At 32.0% G+C, this 27,131-nt stretch overlaps 1 protein-coding gene across 4 annotated transcripts in view; it reads right to left on the bottom strand.

The window, feature by feature from the left end:
- Positions 1 to 27,131, bottom strand: part of LOC127705124 (cAMP-dependent protein kinase type II regulatory subunit-like) — a 69,107-nt gene that overhangs the window by 9,068 nt on the left and 32,908 nt on the right. For all 4 annotated transcript variants that reach the window (XM_052209395.1, XM_052209390.1, XM_052209383.1 and 1 more), the window contains exons 6-12: positions 20,383 to 20,447; positions 18,506 to 18,647; positions 14,678 to 14,779; positions 8,612 to 8,686; positions 5,015 to 5,080; positions 1,647 to 1,707; positions 131 to 199 (exon numbers count right to left, since the gene is read on the bottom strand). In XM_052209395.1, coding sequence (XP_052065355.1) covers positions 131 to 199; positions 1,647 to 1,707; positions 5,015 to 5,080; positions 8,612 to 8,686; positions 14,678 to 14,779; positions 18,506 to 18,647; positions 20,383 to 20,447 — 580 coding nt within the window. The remainder of the gene's footprint in view (positions 1 to 130; positions 200 to 1,646; positions 1,708 to 5,014; positions 5,081 to 8,611; positions 8,687 to 14,677; positions 14,780 to 18,505; positions 18,648 to 20,382; positions 20,448 to 27,131) is intronic.

Raw genomic sequence — 27,131 nt, 5'->3', positions numbered from 1 at the left:
TTTTTCAAAAACGCTTTTTTCTTTAATTTTTTTTTACATACGGTTCAATGTAAAAACTATGTTATATGTTGAGAGCATCATTATGTCATAGAATATTTACAAGTGTATAAAAACTACATTGTCTACTTACCAGCTACCTTTACTCTACCTACAGCATATACACTAGCAGCTCTTGGTTTATGTGTTACTAAGGCAAGTTCTGAAATCAAAATGTTTGTAGTTAAATAGCTGTCCTGACTTTAGAGAAAATGTCCAGGGTTTCCTTGTTAAACCACCACCTTCTGTGCACCTGACACATTCTGGTAATAACATTAATCTAAAGGACTTTTTTTTTTTTAAATGTACGTTTCTGATATTTTCTGAATCATCCATGACCAACACTTACACAGAAAGAAAGATATTTTCAACTGATACATCCTTTGTCAATTTGAGAATTTTACCAATATCACGATATTAACAATTCTGATTTTTTTACCAAGAAAAATTATTTTTAGGCATATAATAGCAAGAATTCATCTTCATCTATGAATGTTCTAGTCCCATAGGAAATTTAACAATGCAGAACAAGTCTTGAATTTCAAATAAAATTTGCTGATATCACAAGTTTCAGCTGATGATTATCTGGATATTTATCGTCTATTTTTATATCCCATCACAGGGACAAAAGCCATAATAGAAACTGGTTATCACTAATGTAAAATGATTTTTTCGAACTGTAAGATTAAAGACAATGAAACTCTAATGTAATAAATAACCTTTATAAAGTGTACCTTGCCAAAAGAAAAATCACAGCTTATATAAATTCATTGTTATGTCTTTATAGGTGGTAAAATGAAGGACACTTGTGTTACGGTACACTGAATGAGTAACAAAAACATTTTCAACTGCCAACTTTGTGTGAAGGAAGTTGCAACCTCAACCTGAGCACACTTACATACTTTTATGAAACAGACATTTATACACAAAATCATTTCAATCATGCAAAGATGAAGGTTGAATTATGTCCCTTGTTGATGTCCAGGAATTGATATCAGTATTAACAGAGGACATTTGAAAACTGTACTGTATTATGGATGAACTGTTCATTTTGTATGTCATAATTAATAAGAGGCAATCAAAATAACAGCAAACCCAGTTTCATCACATTTACTTGTGCTATTCTTAAAGCAATCAAGGACCATAACTCCTGAACAGCAATAGTGAAAATCATCAACATTATAGTTGACCTCCATTTTGTAATCAATAACAATATATCAAAATTTGAAAGGCATTGGTAGAAGGTTTCATATCATATTGTACAGAAACAACTCTAAGATCCTATGTACACACTGTCGATCACACTGTGATCTATTCATGCGCAATACAAATGAATTGACTTCTGGAGTTCCAAGAAAGTTGTAAATGAATGAAAACAATATCATATGTTTAGGTTGAGAATAATAAAAGATTAAACACATTTTTTCTAGAGGTTATTGATGTGAAAACTGGGCAACTGACTTATAAAATTTACATAAAATTCCAAATAATTGAGAGTTAATTGGCCCAAGCTTACACATCAATAAAGTCTAGAAAAAAATGTGTTTAATACTATATCAATACCTCGTCTTCAATACATATTCATTTTTATAGTAGAATTTTAGACCAACCTCCAAAATAGCCTCCTTTGTTATATCTCTTAACTTCAACTTCTTCTCCACTAGGATCAGCCTGCAAAATAATCATCCTTGATATAAGAACTTGTTTATAGCTAGTGTATACAATCAATATTCACAGTATTAACTTGTTTAACACATAGAATTTTAAAGGCTACTGTACTGGAAGCTTGGCAGATTACAAAAAATATATCAAGAATTTTTTTTTCATAGAAACTTTACTGAACGAGAAAAATGACTATGTCAGGAAGGGAATTCCACATTTTGTGTCATGTGTCAGCTGCAGAAACAAATAATTAATATGGATATACAAAAAAACAATACATTTAATATGGTATCAATTTTCATAAACTTGTAGATATGTTCTATGTAAATCAAGGCTTCCAAAACGGTCATATATTCCGGACATTTGTATAATGTCCGGTAAAAGTCTGGCTGGGCAAAGCATGAAACGGACATCTACTTTTTAGTTTTCAAGGCTTTAAGAGACGGTCAATTTAACATAATTCGCGATCATTTTGACCCAGCGTTTTGCCTTTACCAGCCACACATTTCCGGTCATAAAAGTGACATGATCATTAAGTACTATCAAAACAACCCCTACTTTAATACCTTCTCATTTCAATCAAGGCTAATTAGTTGTCGAACAGCTGAAATTTACCTGTTCAGATGACAGGTAAACTATTTTGAACCGGACATTGATCGGTCTATTCAAAGTTATTTTCTTACCATTAGCGGTTTGCATCTAATTAATTTAGTCAAAAAGATTTTAATTATCAGAAATACCTTTACAAATATGATTTGATGAAAAAGTTAAAAAGGTGAAAATGAAAAATCGTCATAACCACGTTGTTTGAACCAGAGACATGTCTCTGTTTAAACTAGTACACGTGTGCGCATGTGCACAGGTGTGAAATTTAATTATGCATCCTAATTTCTTCAAAAAATGCTTAAACTGTCATTGATACCTTTATCTCACGTTTATTTCGAATATTTTCTTGAAGAAATAACGTAGAAAGAGCTACTTACACTCATTCATGCTTTGCAAACGTACACGGAATTTACGAATTTGAATCAAAGAAAGTTTAATATCGTTTTTTTTTCATGTCAATCATTGACATTGGGATGGCCAACTCGGCAACTGATTACCATAATTGCCTTTTGTTTATTTAGTCTTAAGGGAATAAAATCGGGATAATATATAAAATGTCCGGCTGGCTAAAAATAATTTTGGAAGCCCTGATGTAAATATCAAGTTTCTTTAACATCTGAGCTGACTATGATTGTTTTAATGTATTCTGGCAGCCATTTCAATAAAAGAGACTTGACTGATAATTTTTGACACTTACAATGTACAATAAATTTGGAATAGCATATCCTATCAATATATCAATTATTTCTGCAATCCTAACAAAAATATATTTCTCAAAATTTGAGATTTTAGAATAAATATAATTAAATTTACAGATTTCAATTCCACAAAAATCATTTTGTTACTAGGAATCAATTTGGAATAAGTATTTTACCTAAATTTCAATTGTTGTTAGTGTAAACAATATTTTATTGTGAAAATTTTAACATAAACATTACAATATGACAGTTTGATTAGGATCCTAGCACAAAATTATGTTTCTCCAGATCTGTGATTATTAAAAATAAATGGGGAATGTGTCCATTGGACACAGATGATGCCCCATTTTTTCCATTTGTAAAAGGACATAACTCTAGAACGGTTAAAGTGACGCCACCAAAATTCAAAATTGATCTGTGTTTTGTAGTAATAAGCATTGTGTATAAGTTTCATAACATTAGGTTGATACAAACTAAAGTTAGAGAACGGAAACAAAAAATTCAGCAATTTTTCCATTTGTAAAGGGGCATAACTCTAGAACGGTTAAAGTGACGCCACCAAAATTCAAACTTGATCTGTGTTTTGTGGTAATAAGCATTGTGTATAAGTTTCATAACATTTGGATGAGGCAAACTAAAGTTAGAGAACGGAAACCTACTTTGGGACGTACATACGTATGTACAGACGGACAAGGGTAAATCTTAATGCCCCCTCCGCTACGGCAGAGGCATAAAAAGTTTTAAATTTATTTGATGCAGATATCTTATTCCAATGTGATTTTTACATGACATCATAAATCCTTAATTGAGATTGTCTGTTTTTGTCATTTATCCTTTAGGGATGTGGTGTGCAGTATTATTTTTCTACAGGTGGGAGGATAATAAAAAAAAAAGATTACTGTTCTTCAAATCCCCAAAGGAATAATCTATTCAAAGAATTTGATAGCTTTTGAGAAAAAAGATGGCCAAGGTCCATTTGATATCAATATTCATTAAATAAATGTGTTTATCTTTAAAGTACGGAAACTTTTTCCATATAGAGTATATTTTCTCTGTCTTATTCTTTTAATTAAATATGATTTTCCTATACAATTGAGTCAGTTATCCGAAAATTCACACTTGTAATACTTTGCCCTTTGCACACATGCAAGTACATACATGTATCTTTGGACTCTACACTTATTTGTATTGATGTAACATTTTATTTACATGTATGTGCTGTAAATCTTTTAAAAATGTGTTAATCCTTAGTAGATACAAATTACATGGAATAAAAAGAAACTTTTAATCTGTTGTAAAATTTAAATTTTAATTCAGTAGTACTTAATATCAACACAAAGGAGTAATTATAATAACAATATAGAATTTTAAAAGAGACGTATGGCGGTAGTATCACTTTCATACAATATATCAATATAACATATTCTATATGTTCCAAGGTCATTTAAAGAAATAATGTGTGAACACCTAAACTTCATTTCTTTTTCCAACTGAATAATTGTGTTAGTTAGTAACTTATGTCAATCATAAATGAGGTCTTTTGAACTTATTTTTGTTCACATGTGACTTTATTTTACTTATTTTTATTTTTAAAATATTTCTTTTGTCTTTTGAGGATCATTTCCAATGCATATGTCTAATTTATAGTCTTTTTCTTATTTGTATTGTGGAGCTAAACTAAGAACATTAAAAGAATTGATTACAATAAACTTTTCCTTCCGCTTCATTAAATTTGAAACCTTTCATGTTGGAAATAAAAAAATTACACAACATTAATGAAATGCATGGCTTCCTACAAATTACTAGTCTTTTAAAGGTTGCATTTGTAATTAAATGTGGTAACATGACTACTTCATCAGTTTACCAACAACTGATTATAATTTCACTTCACAAATGACTTCAACCAGACAATTTTTTCATGAAAACTAGGCCAAAATAACAAAATCTTTAGCAGCTAATTAACACTTCTGTTCATATACAAGGTACGACCTATAATTACTTATCAATACAACCTTATTAGTAACTGTAACTCGACATTCTCCATCTTCTATAAAGTACATACAATCAGCATCATCACCCTACAAAGAAAAATTATACCAGTATAGTAATTCTTTAATGGTGAAAAGTACAATGTCACCAAACAAACCAGAAAATGACATGTAGTAATGAAGTATGTGTTCTAGTACATGTATCTACTTCAGCATAAAGACAAGCAATCTTCTTTTGTTTCTTAAAATATTGAATTCAATTTTGGTTTAGTTGAAGCTTAGTCTATTTGTCTATTTTGCAAAGAGAAACTAGAGGCTCTCAAGAGCCTGTGTCGCTCACCTGATTCTACTTTGGTTTTCGAAATCATGTTAAAATAGATTAAAATCATAACAGATACCCTAATAATGAGTGAGGCCAAATTTGGTTAAATATTGGCCCTGTAATTAAATAAAAAAATCCTGGTGGCCATCTTGAACAGTAAATCAGCAACAAAGTAGCAACACTTCATCAGCACCTCATAAGAAACATTTATGCCATGTTTGGTTTCATTTCATTCAGTGCACCTCTAGAAGAAGCATTTGTATGTATTTCCAATAGGGTCTTATGTTAAAGGAAGTCCCCCCGCTGGAGGCCATCGTGGATGAAGGATCTGCTTCAAAGTAACAACACTTGGTCAGCACTTCATAAGGAACATTCATGCCATGTTTGGTTTCATTCCATTCAGTGCACCTCTAGAAGAAGACATTTGTATGTATTGTCCATAGGGTCCTCTGTTAAACACTGTCCCAAGCTGGTGGCCATCTTGGATGATGGATCGGCTTCAAAGTAACAACACTTGGTCAGCACTTCATAAGGAACATTCATGCCATGTTTGGTTTCATTCCATTCAGTGGTTCTCTAAAACAAGACATTCGTATGTATTTCCCATAGGGTCCTATGTTAAACTAAGTCCCCAGCTGGCGACCATCTTGGATGATGGATCAACTTTAAAGTAACAACACTTGGTCAGCACCTCATAAGGAACATTCATGCCATGTTTGGTTTCATTCCATTCAGTGGTTCTCTAAAAGAAGACATTTGTAAATATTTCCCATAGAGTCCTATATTAAACTAAGTCCCCCGCTGGCAGCCATCTTGGATGATGGATTGGCTTCAAAGTAACAACACTTGGTCAGCACCTCATAAGGAACATTCATGCCATGTTTGGTTTCATTCCATTCAGTGGTTCTCTAAAAGAAGACATTTGTAAATATTTCCCATAGAGTTCTATATTAAACTAAGTCCCCCGCTGGCGGCCATCTTGGATGATGGATCGGCTTCAAAGTAACAACACTTGGTCAGCACCTCATAAGGAACATTCATGTCATGTTTGGTTTCATTCCATTCAGTGGTTCTCTAGAAGAAGTTCAAAATGTAAAAAGTTAACGACGACGACGACGGACGCCAAGTGATGAGAAAAGCTAGCTAAAAATGTGTGTTAAAAGTGTGCAATACTGAATCAAATAGGCAAATACAGTATTCAATTTATAAATTTCAGGTTGTGTGGAGTATAAACATAAATAGCTGTGCTGATAGCACAAAAGAACCTGTTGTATGCAAGTTGAAATTTTTAAAAGAATAAAATAGAATATAGTAGTAGACATTCAATCAGAAGTCAGTAAAATGGCCCTACAGAAAATCCTGAAGGAAGATATCCTTCAGGATACAAATATTGCTTTAAATTTTGACCATAAAGGGTTCATAACTCTAGAATAGCAAATCTGAACATTTCAAACTTCAATGTACTTTAATCGATTATTAAATAACAATGAAAGATTGAATTAAACTGATGAATGCATATTAGAGTGTGTGGCGTGTGAAAGATTGTCTTAAATCTGACAGTTAGTTCTCACAACTCTGGAAAGATAAACCACAATTTTTTAATATAAACAGGGAGCTTACTTTTACCAATCCCAACAACATGTACTGCGAGTTATTGCTCACTAATGATATCCCTTTATAAAAATTCAGTAAACAGGAAAATAATGAACAATGCATGTGGAAATGCATCACACTGTATAGCATGCTCATAAAACTTAATATCAAATTTTAGGAAGCTCTGATTTGCAGTTTGGCGAAAATTTCATACACGGCCATGATGGGTAAGAATATCACGCTTGATACCAAATTTCAGTAAGTAATGATTCATAGTTCTTGAGAAAAATGCTTTGAAATTCCATACATGGCCATTATGTGCTAGAATATATAAAGTATTAGGTAAACTGTTTAAAAGTTGATGAGCAATGTGTGTATAAAATAAAATGCATCACTGTATTCACACAGTACAACATGCTCTAGGTTAGGGGAGGGTTTAGAGCTCATAAACATGTTTAACCCCACCACATTCTTTATGTGTCTGTCCCAAGTTAGGAGCCTGTAGTTCAGTGGTTGTCGTTGGTTCATGTCTGTCACATTTGTTTTTCTTAAATTGTTTTGTTATAAATTAGGCCATTAGTTTTCTCAATTGAATTGTTTCATATTGTTCATGTCAGGGCCTTTTAAAGCCGACTATACGGTATTGGTTTTTCTCATTGTTGAAGGCCGTACGATTGCCTATAATTGCTTACATCCATTTCATTTGAACTTTGGGGGTTAGTTGTCCCATTGGCAATCATAAGCACATCTTCTTATTTTTATATTGATTATGATACCAAATTACATAGAGCACTGATTTATTGTTCCTATTAAAATGAGACGAGAATTTCAGAAATGGAGGGATGGTCATAGATAAACCAGTATATCCATTTGTTGTTGCTATTTACAGTTTCTGTCTTTCTATTATAGATTTCTAAAAATAGTCATTCAAGGACAATCACTCCTATGAGGAGTAAATTTATCAATTCAGACATATTGATGTTTTACTAGAATTTGTATTGCTGATCATTTTTCTGTTTAATACAGTTTCTGTCTGAACTCCCACAGAAATGTCAATTTTGATTTCTGGTGTCTTTCAAAATACAAGCAATGTTGCAAATTTAAATGTGGTAGAAATCTATGGTGAAAAGCTCCCATTTTGAATTATGTAAGCTGTTTTGTCTTGTTATGAAAAGTTATTCCCATAAGAAAAGATAAATACTTTCCTTTGAAACTAAATTCATGCAACTGCAGAGCATTCATAGGTTAAAAGTTGCTAAACACTAAAAATCTGTACGATAATTTGAAATCCAAGATAGTAGCCACATTTGTATAATCCTAAATTACCTTGATTATGGCATATAATTACTTAAATTTTGAAGACCAGTTCAGTAACCTAATGTCTCCAACACTGATAGGTAAAGTGTTGTCAAAGGAAAGTGGAAATATTCAGCATCATTGAGCTTGCTGGTTGATAGAGAGGCCTATTAAAGGTGAGCATTCAATGACAGTTGACTGTGAACTGTGCTTAATATGGGGCACTACAATCTTTTTTTCACCTATCTTGTTTGAAGGAAAATTGTTTACCAGAGGCAGTTGAGAGGGGTTCAATCTGATTTCAGTCATTTTTTTCTTTAATAAGAAAAGCTGGAGATAAAACTAGAACCATTCTATTCTAAACTTGATATTACATTGATTCTTAACATTGCATACTTTATCACACTTACCTGCTTTATTATACAAGAACCTTCTTCAAATGTTTTAGAAAATAAGGCATCTGCAACATTCTGTCTTTCATAAATCTGAAATACAGAATATGAACATACATATCAATTACTCTTATTAATTTATATACTAAGTCTTAATTACTTTAAATGTTTATAAATGACAGACAGATCAATGCTAATGAAACACATGGATTGTGATAGAGTACTTCATTATGAGAGAAAAGGGCTGAATAGTTTGTTTGATAAGTGTGTCATAATACTGAATATTTATCTGACACAACCAATTAACATTAAAAATAAGAATACCAGTATGTATCAATGAGAAACCATGTCCAGCTCCCACTTTCACATTTCTGTGTTCACTGAACTGCTAAATCTGGGTCAAAATCCTAATTTGGCATATTCTAGAAAGTTCACATCATAGCGAACCGGTGTATAAATTTTCAAGTTGATGTGACCACAACTTCATGGTAAACTACCTCCAACTAAAACTTTAACCTGTTACAGATCAAACAGACAAATCGATATAATGCTACATATCATTGCAGATTGGACATAAAAAAATTGCTACCACATCCTTTTCCTGCCAGAAGTTTTAAATTTTGAAATTCTTGCATTATTGACCCATCTTAAGTTTTTTTCCCAGAATTTGGATGATTTATACATTCTCTATGAGAATTTTCAATGATGAAAACTTGATTTTGAATTACATTAGTGACTCACCAGGATCCAGAATTTTTCACATAATTTGGGTCATTTGTTGAGGACTTGAAAGCTTGGGTCATTGTTTTTAAAACTGTCAAATGCATACAGGATGTCATGAAAATAAATGAAACTTATTCCATGGTTTTGCTGCATGAACCGTACGAACTTTTTAACCTGTTTTTGTAAAAAAAAACTTTTAAAATGGTTTGTGGTTTCCCTTTAACTGACCTAGTCACAAACTTTAACAATGATAACCTCACCACCATAAACAGCACAGCTATGTCTCACTTCCTTTTACAGGCTAGACAAAAATCAAGCATAGCCATTACTTAATAATCAATTACAAAAGAAGTGAAGCCCAAAGATCCACAATTTAATTATTATCTATCTAAAATTTACACAAAACAATGTGTGGCAATTCAGTATGCAAGATCTTGCTGCATGAAAGAGTATTTATATCTCAGACTCTGAGAGTGCAACTTCAGTCTGATTTCAATACTACTTAATGTAAAACTCTTCATCCATACGATCAAATAGTTGTAAAATTCTGCTTCAACAGATTCAACAATGTCATGAAGCCATTACCAAGATGATAATGTAGAACTACCAGATGAATATCAGACAGATGTAGAGAAAAATCAATTCAGGACTCCAAGGACACTGAACTTATTGTGCTACAAATTTAACGCTGACTGAACCTGTGGCAGCAAGAATTACTACCCTGTTTTTCAACATTAACAAAACTTTAACTCTCCTGGTAAAAGACCTTGAGATAAATTGCTGTCGTGACATTACACAGGAAGAGTGATCTAAAGCACATAAAACTATAATGTAATAAAATGTAAAAGGTTGAGGAAGAAAGATGCCAATAAAATGTGATTATAATGGAAACCTAATATAGACGACAATTTAAACACCAAGTTAATGCTGTATTGATCTTTAGTCAAAACATTTAAGCTAACATGTCTCAGACATTTACATGAAACGTTCAAGAAACATAAGTTGTTGCTAGATTAACAATCAAATTCGTAGAATCCTACAACCTCCCACCCCCTGTAAATTGTCATTATGCTAAAAATTATGTTTGCAACCAAGATCTTAAAGAAAATTCTTCCAAGAAATTCATCTGCATGTTAAATAAGCTTGGCTTATTGAAAAACATTTGATAAAGGAAATGAAATTTAAATGAATATAAAAATGATGTAGTTTGATTGCCAATGAGGTAACGTCACAAACAACTCTGCCATCAACATAATTCTTAACCAAAAGCACTGACATCTTTTCTTTTTTATTAATGTTTAATTTCTGATGTTTATATAAGCAAGTTTCAAAATTCAAAGTCTATATAATGTTTTATGGAAATTAATAGTACAAGATTGATTGATTGATTTTTGGTGTTTTAATGCCACTTTTAGCACTATTGGCTATTTCTTGACAGACAGTGTTTATTGGTGGAGGAAGCCTGAGTGCCCAGAGAGAAATATCCATCTTCATCAGGAAAATTCATTAAAACTGGCAATCCTTGTCAATTAAAGATTGAAGTCTAACCCACGTGCCCTGTGCAGGATTCGAACACACAACTTCAGTGTTGACAGGCGAGTGATACAGTAGAACTATTGGGTCCACTGGGCAAACAAGGCCTCCTAATAGAACAAAGTTTTACCATTTCAATCAATTATTAAAAAATCAAACACTTAAATCCAAAATTCTACTGCAATTTGTTTGTAATACTCATTTTGATCGGATGAGATCATATATTTTGATGTAAAATCCAAGGTTTACCAGTCTGTAACTAAATGAAGCAGCTATTTCTAATTCCAGAATTAAGTGGTATGAGATATTTCCATAATAAACAAAATAATCAGATGGTTACTTCAACTATCAAATTTAAAATAACTGCATGCAGAATGTAGTTTTCTTATTGATCAAACCGTACCTTTTGTCAAAATACCTATGCAACATTCTGAAAACAACAAATGCAGTCTAGTGTGCTGTCAACATACAAACTACAATATCCGGCATTACTTCCTTAATCAAATTTATAGTTACTCCCACTGGAAAACTTACAGTCTAAAAGATTTACTGTTATACCATACTCAAGTTTGAACAAAAAGGCTTAAACCCTTGAGTTTCTTATATCTATACACATTTAAATGGGTTCGCATTACTTCATGTTATACAGTTACATTCATTATAGATTTAAATTCAATTTGATTGAGTTTAAATAGCTTTCCATCTTCTTGAATAAGAGACTACCAAGTCCTTATAGAAATTAATCTGTTTGGTTTTTAAACTGAACAGTCAATCTAAAGTGATGTACATTATAAATTAGGAAGTGGGTCAGCATTTATAATTCATTATTCAATAAGCCTTTTCATATCCTTTCATAGATGCATTGCTACATTTTATAATAGATTATTTTATAAACTTGTTTGAATATTATTCAATAATTACAGTACAGGGATTGCTTATTTCCATTCCAATTTGAATAACAAACGGTTTCAGGCTTTGGCTGAATCAGAGAGGAAAGGCTAAAGAATAGAGTTATACTTTCTATGTCAACTAACCACTTTTTTTACTTGTCGTCTCTAAATAACTACATATAATCTTCAGTGAATAGCAATATCAAAATAAATGAAAGAACCTTAGTGAATACCCCACGTCCCCACATTGTCATTGGAGAAATAAAATAAGTGTAAGAAAAAAAAATTAAATCATAATTTCCTGTCAATATGCACACCTATATACATGTAGTATGTCCTTATTATCTACACAGTTTCATGAAATTCTGTTGTGTGGTTTGAGAGTAGTTGCGATGACAAAAGGTTGCAGTAGTATATTGGGCAAATAAGTTCAAAGGGGCGTAACTCCTGGAAAAAAAATTGAATCGTAATTTCCTGTCGATATTCACATCTACGTAGTATGTCCTTATTATCTGAAAAGGTTTCATGAAATTCTGTTGTGTGGTTTGAGAGGAGTTGCGATGACAAAAGGTTGCAGTAGTATATTGGGCAAATAAGTTCAAAGGGGCGTAACTCCTGGAAAAAAAATTGAATCGTAATTTCCTGTCAATATATACATCTAAGTAGTATGTCCTTATTATCTGAAAAGGTTTCATGAAATTCTGTTGTGTGGTTTGAGAGGGGTTGCAATGACAAAAGGTTGCAGTAGTATATTGGGCAAATAAGTTCCAAGGGGCGTAACTCACGGAAAAAAAATTGAATCGTAATTTCCTGTCGATATGCACATCTACATAGTATGTCCTTATTATCTGAAAAGGTTTCATGAAATTCTGTTGTGTAGTTTGAGAGGAGTTGTGATGACAAACTGTTGCAGTAGTACATTAAAGTAAATAAGTTCAAAGGGGCGTAACTCCTAGAAAAAGAATTGAATCGTAATTTCCTGTCGGTATGCACAACTACATAGTATGTCCTTATTATCTAAAAAGGTTTCGTGAAATTCTGTTGTCTGGTTTGAGAGGAGTTGCGATGACAAGAAACAGGACTGACGGACTGACGGACAGACGGGTCAAAAACATTATACCTCCGCAACTTGTTGCGTGGGGTATAAATATCAACCTCTTTGACAAATTAAATATTTAGGGCAAGAAAAAATTTTCTGAATACATTTTATAATATCCTCCCCCTTTTTTTTTAATAAACTGATAAAAGGCACTAAAAGTTCATAATAGTCATCATTAAAGGTCATTAACTCCAAAAGACTAAATCAGCTAAAAATCAATAATTCCAATGACACCAATATTTAATCACTCAAATTAAGATAAATGATGGACTTTCCGTGTTGAACTACATTTATGTAAACTTCCTGAATATCATAATGGAGTTTGTTCAATAAGCATTTTTGATTTTCTTTAATATACATCTTGAATTTTCATCACAGAAGACTGCAACTGACAAATTTCAAATTGATATGTCAATTTCCTTTCTTTCTGATTATATTTCCGTAACAGCTGCTTTTATTATATTATATTCCAACTAACAACATAGAAGTGTTGAGAAATCTGATATAGTCAAATGACAAGTGACATTTTTTAACACTTCCTTTGATTCCCCAATCAGTTCATCTTGCCATTGCTAATCTCTATAATAAATACAAGGTTTCAAAAAGAAAAAAGAAAAGGTAAAATTTAAGGCTTCAATTCATATTTCATGTATATGGAACATTTTCAATGCATGTGATCATTCAGGTTAATTTTGGTTCAAAAAATTTCTTAAAGAATTTGAAGAAGCAATTTTTCTAAAAAGAACTTCCTATAATACAATAATTTAATCTCATGTGTTGTTGTGTTCTCTGTTTGTAGTAATTCTATATTTTCATAGCAAAGAGGCAATCTATTTTTATGCTAAAACTGATATAAAACAGTACAAAACTTTTCATTCAAAGATATTTTATCTTTCAACTTTTCTTCATTTTTTAGTAAAATAATATTGCAGCCTTCGTGGGCAACTGGATGGTTTGTTGTTTGCTTACAGTGATATTGTTGTCTTTTTTCAAAACTACCTCTACCGTTTTTTATTGGGAAAAATGCATATTTTTTATGGAAATTGGGAAAATTGTATATTTTATTCTGAACACATCAGCGATTTTTTGCTGACCTTTGCTGTCTTTTTTGCACTGTTGTTTTCATGTATATTTTGGTTGTCAGACATTTTCAACCTAAAAGGTACTTTTCGGAGAGGGGAAAGAAACAGAAGCAATGATGGTACTTAATGCATTGAAAACCACATGTTTTACAAACACCATGATGATTCTGATCAGAAAACCGGATCTCAAAAGTGCTTTCTAATATCAAAATAATAACATGAATACGATATTTACAATCATTACTGCCAATGCCATCACTGTTTTGGGAAAATGTAAAACTTTTTGGGAGGAATTTTAAGCCATTTTTTTTAGTAATTGGGAATTTTCTCTAGGGGAAAAAGCCGAATTTCGGCTGTAATTTGAGGCAAACAATATCACTGGCTTAAAACCTTGTGGCATTAGATACATATTCATGATTCTCAACTAATGAATCGTCTACAATACTCTTACTGGGAAACTATAAGATTAGAACTTTAACTGTAATATCACACTCAAAATTTAACAGTAGTTTAAACCCTGGAGTTTCTTATACATATACACATTTAAAGGGGGTTTCATTACCTAATGTTATAGAGTGATTTCAACTTCACTCTTAAACTTTAAAGTATAAGTAATAATAAGTTATAGGTAATATAAAACACTCTAACAATTTCATACAGGTAAACACGAGAGGATTCTTCACCTGCTCTGACCACTCTTCATGCAGTTAAAAACTGAATCACATAAAGATTAAAGGTAATAAGCAATAAAACAAACCTCTAATGCTTTTAATACTGGTACACCCTCAATTAGAGTCTCGTACATCTTTCTTTTGTTGAATGCAGTTTTCAAAACAATTCTCCTAAATGTCTGCCTATCCTAGAGGGAAAATATATAAAATCTATTAACTGCTTTACTCTGAAGAAACATATTCTAAACTGTTCATCATAAAATGACTTAGAAAATAAAATATATGCATCAATATAACAAAAAAATAATAATGTACTGCATTTATCTGAGAGCTATTAAGATAAATGGAGAATGTGTCAATGGGATGATGCCCCTGTTTGCATATAACGTTATAAAGGGACATAACTCAAGAACGGTAAAAGTGACGCTATCCAAATTCGAAATCTAGATCTGAGTTTTGTGGCAATAAGCATTGTGTATAAGTTTCATAATATTTGGTTAAGGCAAACTTAAGTTAGAGAACGGAAACAAAAAAATCATCAATTTTTCAATTTGTAAAGGGGCAAAACTCTAAAACGGTAAAAGTGACGCTACCCAAATTCAAACTTGACCTGTGTTTTGTGGTAATAAGCATTGTGTATATGCTTCATATCATTTGGGTTGAGCAAACTAAAGTTAGAGAACGGAAACCAATTTCGGGATGTACGTACGGACAAGGGTAACACTTAATGCCCCCTCCACTGTGGCGGGATCATAAAAAAAGTATATGCGAGGGTTTGAAGCCACATATAAATGTTCTGTGTGTTATAAATAGAAGTTTAAACAAATACAATTCTGCTACAAATGAAAAAATAAAATAATGAGTGGTTGGGTACAAAAGTGTTGTCCAACAATCCTCCCCTCCTTTTTCTTTTTTTCTTAGAATACCTTGGATATCCTTTAATTTTATAATCAAATCCTTTCCCATTGGTTAATCAAACTAGCTATACTTATATAAGTACAGAAGGATTTCAGTAGACCTATGGGCACCTTACATTATGGATTCCCATCATTAATAATCAATTTTCACCAAATCTTAACTTCATAGGATTATGGCCAGTCAAGCGATTCACTAGGGAAATATTCAGACTGCCATTTCCATTTTTTCTTCAGTTCTTCACATTAACAGCAGTTCATGAGGTATATTTTGTGTTTTCCTAAAGCATGATTACAAATATGTATAAGGAAACAATTTCTGGACAAAGTCTTAAATTACCTATTTATACCAAAAGCAATGCCAATATTTCTGATGCATGTAAATACTATTGTTTTGTTTTTCCAATGAATTCATTCTTCAGAATGAAATATATCACACACACGCCACTTCATCAGTGAAATGTCAATGATATCTAACAGCAAGTCAATAAAACAGCCCACCAGGAGTATTATTCTACTTAACAACTTTTCTTGGTAATGCTAGGTTCATTTCTTTGTGACAGCAGTTTTAAAATCTAACATGTCTAATATCTACTATTTTTGAATTTAGAAAAATGGAAGATGTTTTAACTGTGTACTAGGAAATTTTTCTAAAAAAAGAATATTAACAGACTCTAAAATTGATCCAAGATATATTATATGCTGCAAATTCAGAAATTATTGCATGTATATATTATTGTGATTTTTATATGGAATGGACAAAAATGCAAGATTAGTTATTGCAATTTCCAGGAAAATCTGCATAGATATATATGTATCAGATATTAGAATGTGAGTTCTTATTATTGCAATCCTCACTAAGCTGCATTATTGGCATTTATGAAAACCTGGCAATAATTTCTGAATTAACAGTACTATATCTTGGCAAATAACTGAATTTCAATTGTAGAAATAACAAATAGTACACATTTATCATTTTAAAAAGGAAATTTGGTATAAAGTCTAAATTTACACAGCTAACAGTATTTTGCATTTAATTCATGTAAATTCATTGGGAGTTATATTTCACATAACAATTAGTCTGTCATTTGGTGGAACACTGCCTTATAATTCAATCCATTTAAATATAATGACTAAGGACTGCTCAATCAAATTAAACTTAATTTCCATATTTAATAAAAACAAAAACATCTCCTGGCTAAGATAATGGACAAACAGAAAAGGCAATCCAGTACACCTGCTGCTTCATAACAAGGAGGTTATAAAGTAGAATTCAATCTGAATGTCATTACAAATTATAGAAAAGGGAATCCATTTGTACGGCACACTTAATCTTTTTTAAATGAGACAAATTCTAAGCATGAACACAAGTGTTTTCGTGTCAAATCCTTCCAGAAAGTTGGAAGTCAATATCAAGTGTATTTGATAGATTTATTATGTTAAATTACCTTTTTACTAAACATTACCTATTTACTTTGTGCATGTCACGAATTCGATATTAAATAAACTGTTAACACAGAGATATGTCTTGCCGATTTGTTCATTTGATAATGCAAATGTTGAAATTAAAATAGCAATACTTTAACATGTAAGTTATGCAAATATTCAAAGTCAATGAACCATGACTGAAGGTACAGGGCTAAACAATCTCCATGGAAATGAGATGTGCCAATGCTAATACAACTGCAAACCAAATACCATTGACTTTTCATAAGTCGTTCCCTTTAAACAAACCTAAACACAAACATTAACTTGTAAACTATGTAAAAGTTTCAAAGTCATTGAACCATAATTAGGGGGTGGGGTTATATAATCTCCATGGAAATGAAACTTGCAAATGCCAATACATTTGCATACCAAATATCATTGACTTAACATTAGTGGTTCATCTTAAACTGAACTAATCACAAACTAATACATGTAAACTAAGCAAAAGTTTCAAAGTCAATAGACCATGAATGAGGGGTAGGGATCAAATATTCTCCATGGAAATGAGATGTGCTAATGCTTATACAACTGCATACCAATTATCATTGACCTACCACTAACGGTTCGCCTTAAACTGACCTAATCACAAACAAATACATGAAAACTAAGCAAAAGTTTCAAGTCAATAGACCATGAATGAGGGGGCAGGGCCAAATAATCTCCATGGAAATGAGATATGCCAATGCTTATATAACTGCATACCAAATATCATTGACCTACCACTAGTGGTTCCCCATAAACTGACCTAATCACAAACTAATACATGTAAACTAAGCAAAGTTTCAAAGTCAATAGACCTTGACTGAGGGGGCGGGGCCAAATAATCTCCATGGTAATGAGATGTGCCAATGCTAATACAACTGCACACCAAATATCATTGACCTACCACTAGTGGTTCACCATGAACTAGACTTAATCACAAACTAATTCATTGATGACGTCGCCGCCGCCACTGGAAACAGCATACCTATGTTTCGCTTTTTGACTCCGTCAAGGCGTGACAAAAATCATGTGGTCTTCAATAACTTCAAAGGATATTTATTATATCAGTATAGTTTCACTTCATGATGCCTTAAATTTGAAAATTATATCCATACTTTACATCAAAAAATTAAAATACAAAAATATGTAGGTGAAACATACCTTTCACTTCTTTTCCATGTCATAAAAGAAACATTTCTTCCCCTCCCAGTGCCAGAATGGTTTTCAAGATAATATGCAATACTTGCATTCTAGCCCTATAATCTATTTTAAGCCTTGGTAGCCATCGTGCTTGATAGGTTAGATCATTGTATGTAATTTTAAACAAGATACCCTAAGGATAATAGTTGCCAAGTTTGCTTATAATTGGCCCAGGATTTCAGAAGATTTTTGTAGAAGTTAAAGAACAACAGACAACGGAATTTGACAGATACTGAGTGATGAGAAAAGCTCACACTGGCCCAAAGCTGATAACAGATAAAAAATCTGATTGACTGAAATTATTTAAGGGACCATTATTTAAAATCCTACCATTGCCCATAATGTTCCTTCTGTTGTGGCAACTATTGTGGCTGCTCGTGGCATATTGTACATTAATGCTAATTCACCAAAGCTTCCATTGGTGTCATAGTTTCCTACCAGATTGCCATTTACAAATATATCGTATTTTCCACTGAAAGAGAAGATATAAATGTGTCATTTAAACCAAAATATATACTAATAGACCGGAAACACAATCATTTTCTTATTCAAAGAAAATCAAAACAACATGTCAGTCAGATCAAACTATAAGATGTTAGACAGGAAATTCTGTTTTCCTGATGGAATTCTCCTATGTATACCATCATAGCAATATATCGCTAAAAGTATGGACAGCCCATCTAAACCAACTAATTCTGATTAAAATGGAAATGATATTGTCAAGATAATTAGAACAGACTTCTCATATCAGATATTTACGTCTCAGGATACCTAATATGGTATGTATCAAGTATTAGTCACAAAAGACTTCATTACTATACCAGCTTATTTTGCAAGATTCTTTATTGATAATGGATTAATAACTTAGAATGAAGAGAAATTATGTATTATCAGCTGTTTTCAAACCATTGTAAACGTATTTTGACAAAATTACCATATCACTGTATAAAATTGAGTGGGACATTTTATCAATCAGGTTGATTATGATTTTTCTTTGTTGTAATTATTGTCACACAATTGACTTTAGTCCGTAAATCACAATTCTAAACTCCTACAAGATAATAAGATTTAAATCTGACATTCTAATGACATTCTATTGTTGCTGAACCGCCATATCAAATGGAAAACTTAGACGTAATGAACCTAAATAGGTTAGGAATATTTAAATCTTATCAAATGTGTAATGACCCATGTTCGTGATATCAATATTGGTAGAAGGTATTCATCAAATAGCAAAACCAAAACATCAGAGATGAAAAGCAAACTGAAAATCCATTACTATTCTACAGTCAGAGGTAAAAGTGTTTCACACCTCAAAAAATAAGCAACACATTTCATATAAAAACACAGTTCAAATTTGTATATGTCAAAAAGTTATTTCATATCAGACTTTAATGAAATTATTACTGTTGAACTCATGTGTTCAGTTTTTTATTATTTGCAGTGATTAAGAAATATGTTTATGACATCTCATTACTGAGATATCATTATTCAAATACAAACTCACTACACATGCTATAAACCTAAATATTTTTTTCAAACAGAAATTCAGATTTGTCTTTAAACAGTAAATTCTCTATTAAAGTTTATTTCATACAAATATTTCAAAACAATTTCAAGTACTTGCAGATCTTTCTGTATTTAACAGTAAAAAATGCATTCAAAAAAGATAAGAAAAAGCTTCAGGGCAATTTTTAAAAATGTGTTTTTAATGAAATATTCAGCTTAATTTTGAGGTGTTGTAACACATTTGACCTCTAGCTGTAGCATAAACAATGAATTTTTATTATAAATGGGTAAACATGCATGTATTATTCACTGCAGATTTTGCTGAAGACATATACTGTGATGTGTTTTAGGCTTTCATAAGTTTGTATTGCCATCTTGTATTTTTATTCTCTGATTAGTAATAGATTTAAATTGTTTGAAGATTCCCAAGTTCAAATGATCCAGAAAAGTATCCTCGTCCTTTCTTCTTTGGTGGATAGTTGTCTCATTGACAATCATTCCACATCTCCTTATTTTTATCAAAATTAAACTAGGTCCATATCTTATATATTTTGATAACTTGGGTCAAATCTTTTATAAAACTGCTAAACATGATGGGGAGGACAGAGACAAGTAAAGAATTGATAATTTCATTTTCCAATCAATAATTTAACAAACACTGCTTCCGAGTTCCCTGAGAACTAAGGTAATTAACATACCTGTCTATTACATAAAAATTGTCTCCATCATCACCTTGGTCAATTACATGTTCATCTACTACTACCTGTAAGTAATATATATATATACAATTACCTTTAATATTTCAAATCATGTAAATTAAATTTATCATAATTTGTTAATGATCTAACAAGTATGTCATTGCCATATCTTTTCGGACAACTTACCATTGAATCTGATAGACTATAAAATGTACTCTCTTTTTCTATAGCACATATATATATATATATATATATATATATATATACATATATATGCCACTTGAAGAAAAGGGACATGAGTTGGATGTGTAAGGTACAACAATCTAATGATTTACTGGGAAATAACAATATGTTAAAGAAATAGTGTGTTTATCATTGTTCTTCCTCTAAACATTTACTGGAAGGTCTTCAACAATCAACTGAAGTGCTCATATAAAACAGCCATCTTGAAAATATATATATAAAACATGAAACAAGAGGCTCATGAGAGCCTGATATCGCTAACCTGTAATTTCAGTTTCAGGCATTTGACTTATTTGTAGATCTTACTTTGCTGAACAATTTTGTCATTTACACTTTCTCTCTTTCTATAATAATATTAAAGATAATACATTTTGTACATAGCCCAAAACTGTAAAATTTCCTAAAAATTAACTATTTCTGGACAGTAACCCAACAATAAGTTGTCCTATTGGTCTGAAGATTACTTGACAGGTAGATCTAAACCTGTTTAACACTTAAGCTTTCAGCTGTGTCAGTTTTACTCTTACTGCTTTAGTTTTTGATATGAAAGCCAAAAACTTCATTTGACCCCTACGTTTTATTTTAAGAAACTGCCGCCATGTTTTTGAAGGATCAAATCCCCGAATACAATCTATAAACTAGATACCCTAAAGAACATCCAAATAAAGTCTTTAAGTATTTGGCCAAGTAGTTTCAGAGAAGAAGATTTTTGAAAAAGTAATTACACTTTCACAAAAAATGTAAAAAAAAAAAATGTTTTAAGGGTTATAACTCCTTAAGGGGTCATTTGACTATTTTGATCATGTTGACTTATTTGTAGATCTTACTTAGCTGAACATTTATTGCTATTTTTAGCCATGGCAGCCATGTTTGTTGATGAATCAAAACTTTGGATACAATTTACAAACTAGATACCCCAAGGAACATCCAAATAAAGTCTTTAAGTATTGGGCCAAGTAGTTTCAGAGAAAAAGATTTTTTAAAAGTAATAGACTTGCATGAAAAAATGTAAAAAATAAAAGTTTCAAGGGCAATAACTCCTTAAGAAGTCAATTGACTAGTTTGATCATTTGACTTATTTGTAGATCCTACTTAGCTGAACATTTTTGCCATTTACACTTTCTCTCTATCTATTATAACATTTAAGATAATAACCAAAAACAGTAAAATTTCATAAAAATAAACTATTTCAGACAGTAACTCTACAATGGGTGGTCCAATTGGTCTGAAAATTTCATAGCAGATCGATTTTGACTTATTCATCACTTTAACTCCATGTCACTTATGCTCTAACTGCTATAGTTTTTGAAATAAAAGCCAAAAACTTCATTTGACCCCTTTGTTCTATTTTTAGCCATAGCAGCCATGTTTGTTAATGGATCAAAACTTCGGATATAATTTATAAACTAGATACCCTAAGGAACATTCACTGAAAGTTTAAAAGTATTTGGCCCAGTAGTTTCAGAGGAGAAGATTCTTGAAATAGTTTTCGACGACGACAGACAACAGAGGACGGACGACGATATGAAAAATAAACATAAGCCCTATGGACAATTTCAGCTAAAGTTAAAGGGCTCAGTTCAAATTTTGTTTAGCAAACCCCAGCATAATAATTCACAGTTTTTAAATTTTACCCCACAAATTCCTATTCTCATTATGGGATGAAGAAACAAATTTTAATATTTCTAGAGGATAAACCAAACAATGAAATCAAAGTATCAAAAACTATACCGTTTCAGATACATGTAGCTTTTCAAAACAGGATTTTACAAACACCTCTTGAAACCATGTAAATATGGCACCTACAACTTGTATCAAAGTAAAGAAAAAACATCAACTGAGGATGAAAGATATGGTTACATTTAAGATGTCTTCCAGTAAACTGAAATGGATGAAATGAAGGAAAGCTTGATAACCAGATCATAAAGCAATTTATTTATTCCTACTTCTGTACTGGCTGCTTCACAAAAGGACAATCATTATTTATTATTGGAGTCCTGTAACATCATCTGTCAGACTTTGCCACGGAGAACAATTGTATCTGACACTGCATAGGGAAATCCTCATTAATCATCCCATGGATTTTGTTCTTACTTGAAGTATAGGAATATACCAATAACTATATTTAATTGTGATGTTACATTCATTCCTGGGTTTTGAGGGCATACTTATCTTGTGTGATTTACATGTAACTATCTTCTTTAATTAGTGCATAAAGTTGTACTATAGTTTAGTTCATGTTCAATTAAGTTTAATGCTACTTTCTATAGATACATCTCTATGATTTCGTTTTCAGTCTTGATTCAATCTATTTATCCAACATGTCTAATTAATACACCCAATAAACATTAACTATAGAGTCACACTGACAACCTGTCATGCTGTCCTTTAGCTAGGGTAAGACCAAACAAAATCAGTAAATTTTATTAAGAGGCAATTACCTGCATCATTATATTAAGTAATGATAACTGAAACTTCTTTATAAGGTAATTTACCAGCTATTGCCCCAGGAAATCAATTACAGCAAGCGAATTTTGTAAAAATTGAATCTATCACAATCTGATTTGTGTATAACAAAATTCTATCACTGTTCCGCTAATAAGAAAATAGCTAATCAGGAAAAGAGAGTCAACCTCATACATCATTTGGATAACCTCCAGACTATATCAAACAGAAATCAAACTTGCATTAATCATACCACTCAGATCTAAGATGTCTGACATATCACTAAATGAACAAATAAGGCTGAATGGAAAATAATTTGCAGTCAAGAGTAAAAATACATCCAGAATTCATATTCAATCAGTTTGATAATATGATGGTTTTGAGAGGTGGTCATTGTGTCTGTTGTTTCCAGTCAATAACCCTGCATGATAAGGGTTAATAAAGGTACATACAGTTAAAGAACATATATTTATTAGGATATTTTTGTTTATAAAGATATCTTTATATATATATATATATATATATATATATATATATATATATATATGTTAAGAATTCAATTTCAAATTGACAAAAAATTATCAGTATTTTTTCCACAACTTGTTTATTATAAACAGCAACTAAAATCAGCCTAAGTATTTTCATTTCTGATTTAAATTTGGCAAAATAAATGGACAGGAGCATTTTATTTTGACAATCATATCTGAGGACTGATACCATAAAATGTTGAAATTTTAATATTTATCTGACAATTCTGACAGTTATTTTCATATCTATTCTGAACACTTCAACAGTTCTACTGTTTCATTAATATCCTCTAATCTAATTTTTGAAAATGTACATTACATGAATCAACAGAAAAAAGAGAAATGTGTATTAATAGGCTTAATCATCCTCAGATTAAATTTCTACTTGGCTAGAAGGAATTAACATTTAAAGATTCCAATCCAGGCGCTTTATGTTGAGAGGAAATAATTATATCATCATTTATAACTCGATTCAATAATCAATGCAGTTATTACAAGTGAAGGCAATTCATTACTTCATAATTAGTTCATTAACGCCTAAGTCCATTCATCAAGTCTATAAACTGTATGATTTCATAGGATGCATTTAAAAGAACATATTCTTCAACATTTCAAATGACTCAATAATGATCAATTACTTTTTTTTTAATTTCAGTTGTGTTGTAATACCTAATGTACTTGTAAATAAAACCAGGTCTAGGTCATAAACTGCAGTTCTGCTTTAGTAATTATTCTGACTAGATATGACAGTAATTGAGGTCATCAACTGTTACACTTTAAGGGGATCACATAGTGTATATTCATACCATATGGCTCGATACAGGATTTTTTAGAATTTGTTTCATTTGTTTTTCAAGTCTTCCTTCTTAGCTGGTTGTAGTCATGATTGATAAAAGTCACTACACTGCAGTTAAAATTTGCAAGGAATCTTACCTTAAAGGAAAAACTTTCAGTTTGGAAACTTTAATCAAAGCAATATTGTGCTAATGTTAGACATGCTAGGACAAACATATAAATGGACAATAGCATACCATAATTACATAAAGTCCTGAACGGGTATTTAATCATACCAGGAATAACAGATGAGGTGCTAAAAATAACCTCTTAGTACCTAGAAGAAATTTTAGTCTAAGTATGGTTCTCACTTACTCCTTACACTACTAAAAAGTACCAGTAAGCTAGTAACAGAAACTCAGAATGTACTCATGTGCGCAGCAGTTTATGCTTACAGAGACTATTCTCAAGAGAAAATCGTCTTATGTTCTGCAAGTTATAGCAACTTTACAGATTGTAGTAAGAATGACAAATCACTCATTTTGAATGCTGGTCTGGAAGGTAAAAGTGAAAATGATCAAAACTAATGTTGATCTTCATTTTTCAAGAGGATAAAAACATTAATTTGAAAGGGACAAGATCAAAAGTTGTGGCACATAATTCATTTAAAGTGTCATTATCCAATCAATTAAGGAGCATATCTCCTGAATGAAAATCTTCAATATCAAAGTAGACCTCTTGTCTTGTAATCAGTAACAAAATATCAAAATTTAAAAGCATTAATTGAACGGTTCTCAAGTTATTGCAAGGTAATGAATAGCTAGAGCCATCTGCCATACTGCTCCAAATTAATAACAAAATTTTTCCATTAGAAAACTTGGTGAAATAGTAAAACAGAAATCAAATAAACTGCTTCACTGAGTGCAGCTGGATACGACCACAGAGGTCCAACCCTGAACAGTTGGACAAAAATGGAAACAATATTTAAGCTTGATACAGGTCTGAATTTAGATTGTAATTAAATATTTGACACATTATAAGTTTCTGACACAGAATAAATGTAGTCAAAGAACTTGAAATTGGTTATATGATTTGAATTTATATTCAATTGAAGATTTCTTGCTGTTGTGCAATACACTGTGCTGTTGCGCAATACATAGTAAATCTTGTTTTCAGACTATATACAAAGAATTAGCAAAATAAATTGACCCCCAATTTTTCTTTGGAAAATTGACTATTTCTTAAATCTTGAGGGAAAAAAATTGACCCCCCCCCCTAAAAAAAATTTTTTCCTATGAGTAGAAACTGTTTTAGTAAATCTCAAATTTTTATAGATTCGGTATGATTGCCAATGAGGCAACTCTCAACCAGAGACCAAATGATATAGAAATAAACAACTATAGGTCACTGTATGGCCTTAAACAATGAGCAAAATTGTTCACAATCAATAACAATTACAACAAGAAATGATTGTAACAGGATGCTGTTACGAAGTCTCCCAAACGAAGCTCCCATAATTTGTAATTCCCAGGGTCGCCTGACATTGGGCAAAGTCCAGTGAAAATTGGTTTGGTCCAGTAAAGTTATATGCATTAGTGATGCCTGGGGACTAACCCTGTATATCATTCAAATCATCTTGGCATGACAAACCAGAATATATATGGTTTAGGGGTGGGGATCTCGACCATTTACAAGATATTAGAACTTTCTCAAATGGCAGGGGGTTGGGATGACCCCTGGGGACTAACCCTGTATATCATTCTAACCATCTTAGCATGACAAACCAGAATATATATGGTTTAGGGGTGGGGATCTTGACCACTTACAAGATATTAGAACTTTCTTAAATGGCATGGGGTGGGGGTGACCCCTGGGGACTAACCCTGTATTTCATTTCATGTGCTTTATCATGACAAACCAGAATATATATGGTTTAGGGGTGGGGATCTCGACCATTTACAAGATATTAAAACTTTTTCAAATGGCAGGGGGTGGGGATGACCCCTGGGGACTAACCCTGTATATCATTCTAACCATCTTAGCATGACAAACCAGAATATATATGGTTTATGGGTGGGGATCTTGACCACTTACAAGATATTAGAACTTTCTTAAATGGCATGGGGTGGGGGTGACCCCTGGGGACTAACCCTGTATTTCATTTCATGTGCTTTATCATGACAAACCAGAATATATATGGTTTAGGGGTGGGGATCTCGACCATTTACAAGATATTAAAACTTTTTCAAATGGCAGGGGGTGGGGATGACCCCTGGGGACTAACCCTGTATATCATTCAAACCATCTTAGCATGACAAACCAGAATATATATGGTTAAGGGGTTGGGATCTTGACCACTTACAAGATATTAGAACTTTCTTAAATGGCATAGGGTGGGGGTGACCCCTGGGGACTAACCCTGTATTTTATTTCATTTGCTTTATCATGACAAACCAAAATATATATGGTTTAGGGGTGGGGATCTCGACCATTTACAAGATATTAGAACTTTCTCAAATGGCAGGGGGTCGGGATGACCCCTGGGGACTAACCCTGTATATCATTCAAACCATCTTAGCATGACAAACCAGAATATATATGGTTTAGGGGTGGGGATCTCGACCATTTACAAGATATTAGAACTTTCTCAAATGGCAGGGGGTTGGAGTGACCCCTGGGGACTAACCCTGTATATCATTCTAACCATCTTAGCATGACAAACCAGAATATATATGGTTTAGGGGTGGGGATCTCGACCAT

This window comes from Mytilus californianus, unplaced genomic scaffold (assembly GCF_021869535.1).
Source record: "Mytilus californianus isolate M0D057914Y unplaced genomic scaffold, xbMytCali1.0.p SCAF_1, whole genome shotgun sequence".
Lineage (NCBI taxonomy): Eukaryota > Metazoa > Mollusca > Bivalvia > Mytilida > Mytilidae > Mytilus > Mytilus californianus.
This window is presented reverse-complemented; position numbering and strand designations above follow the sequence as displayed.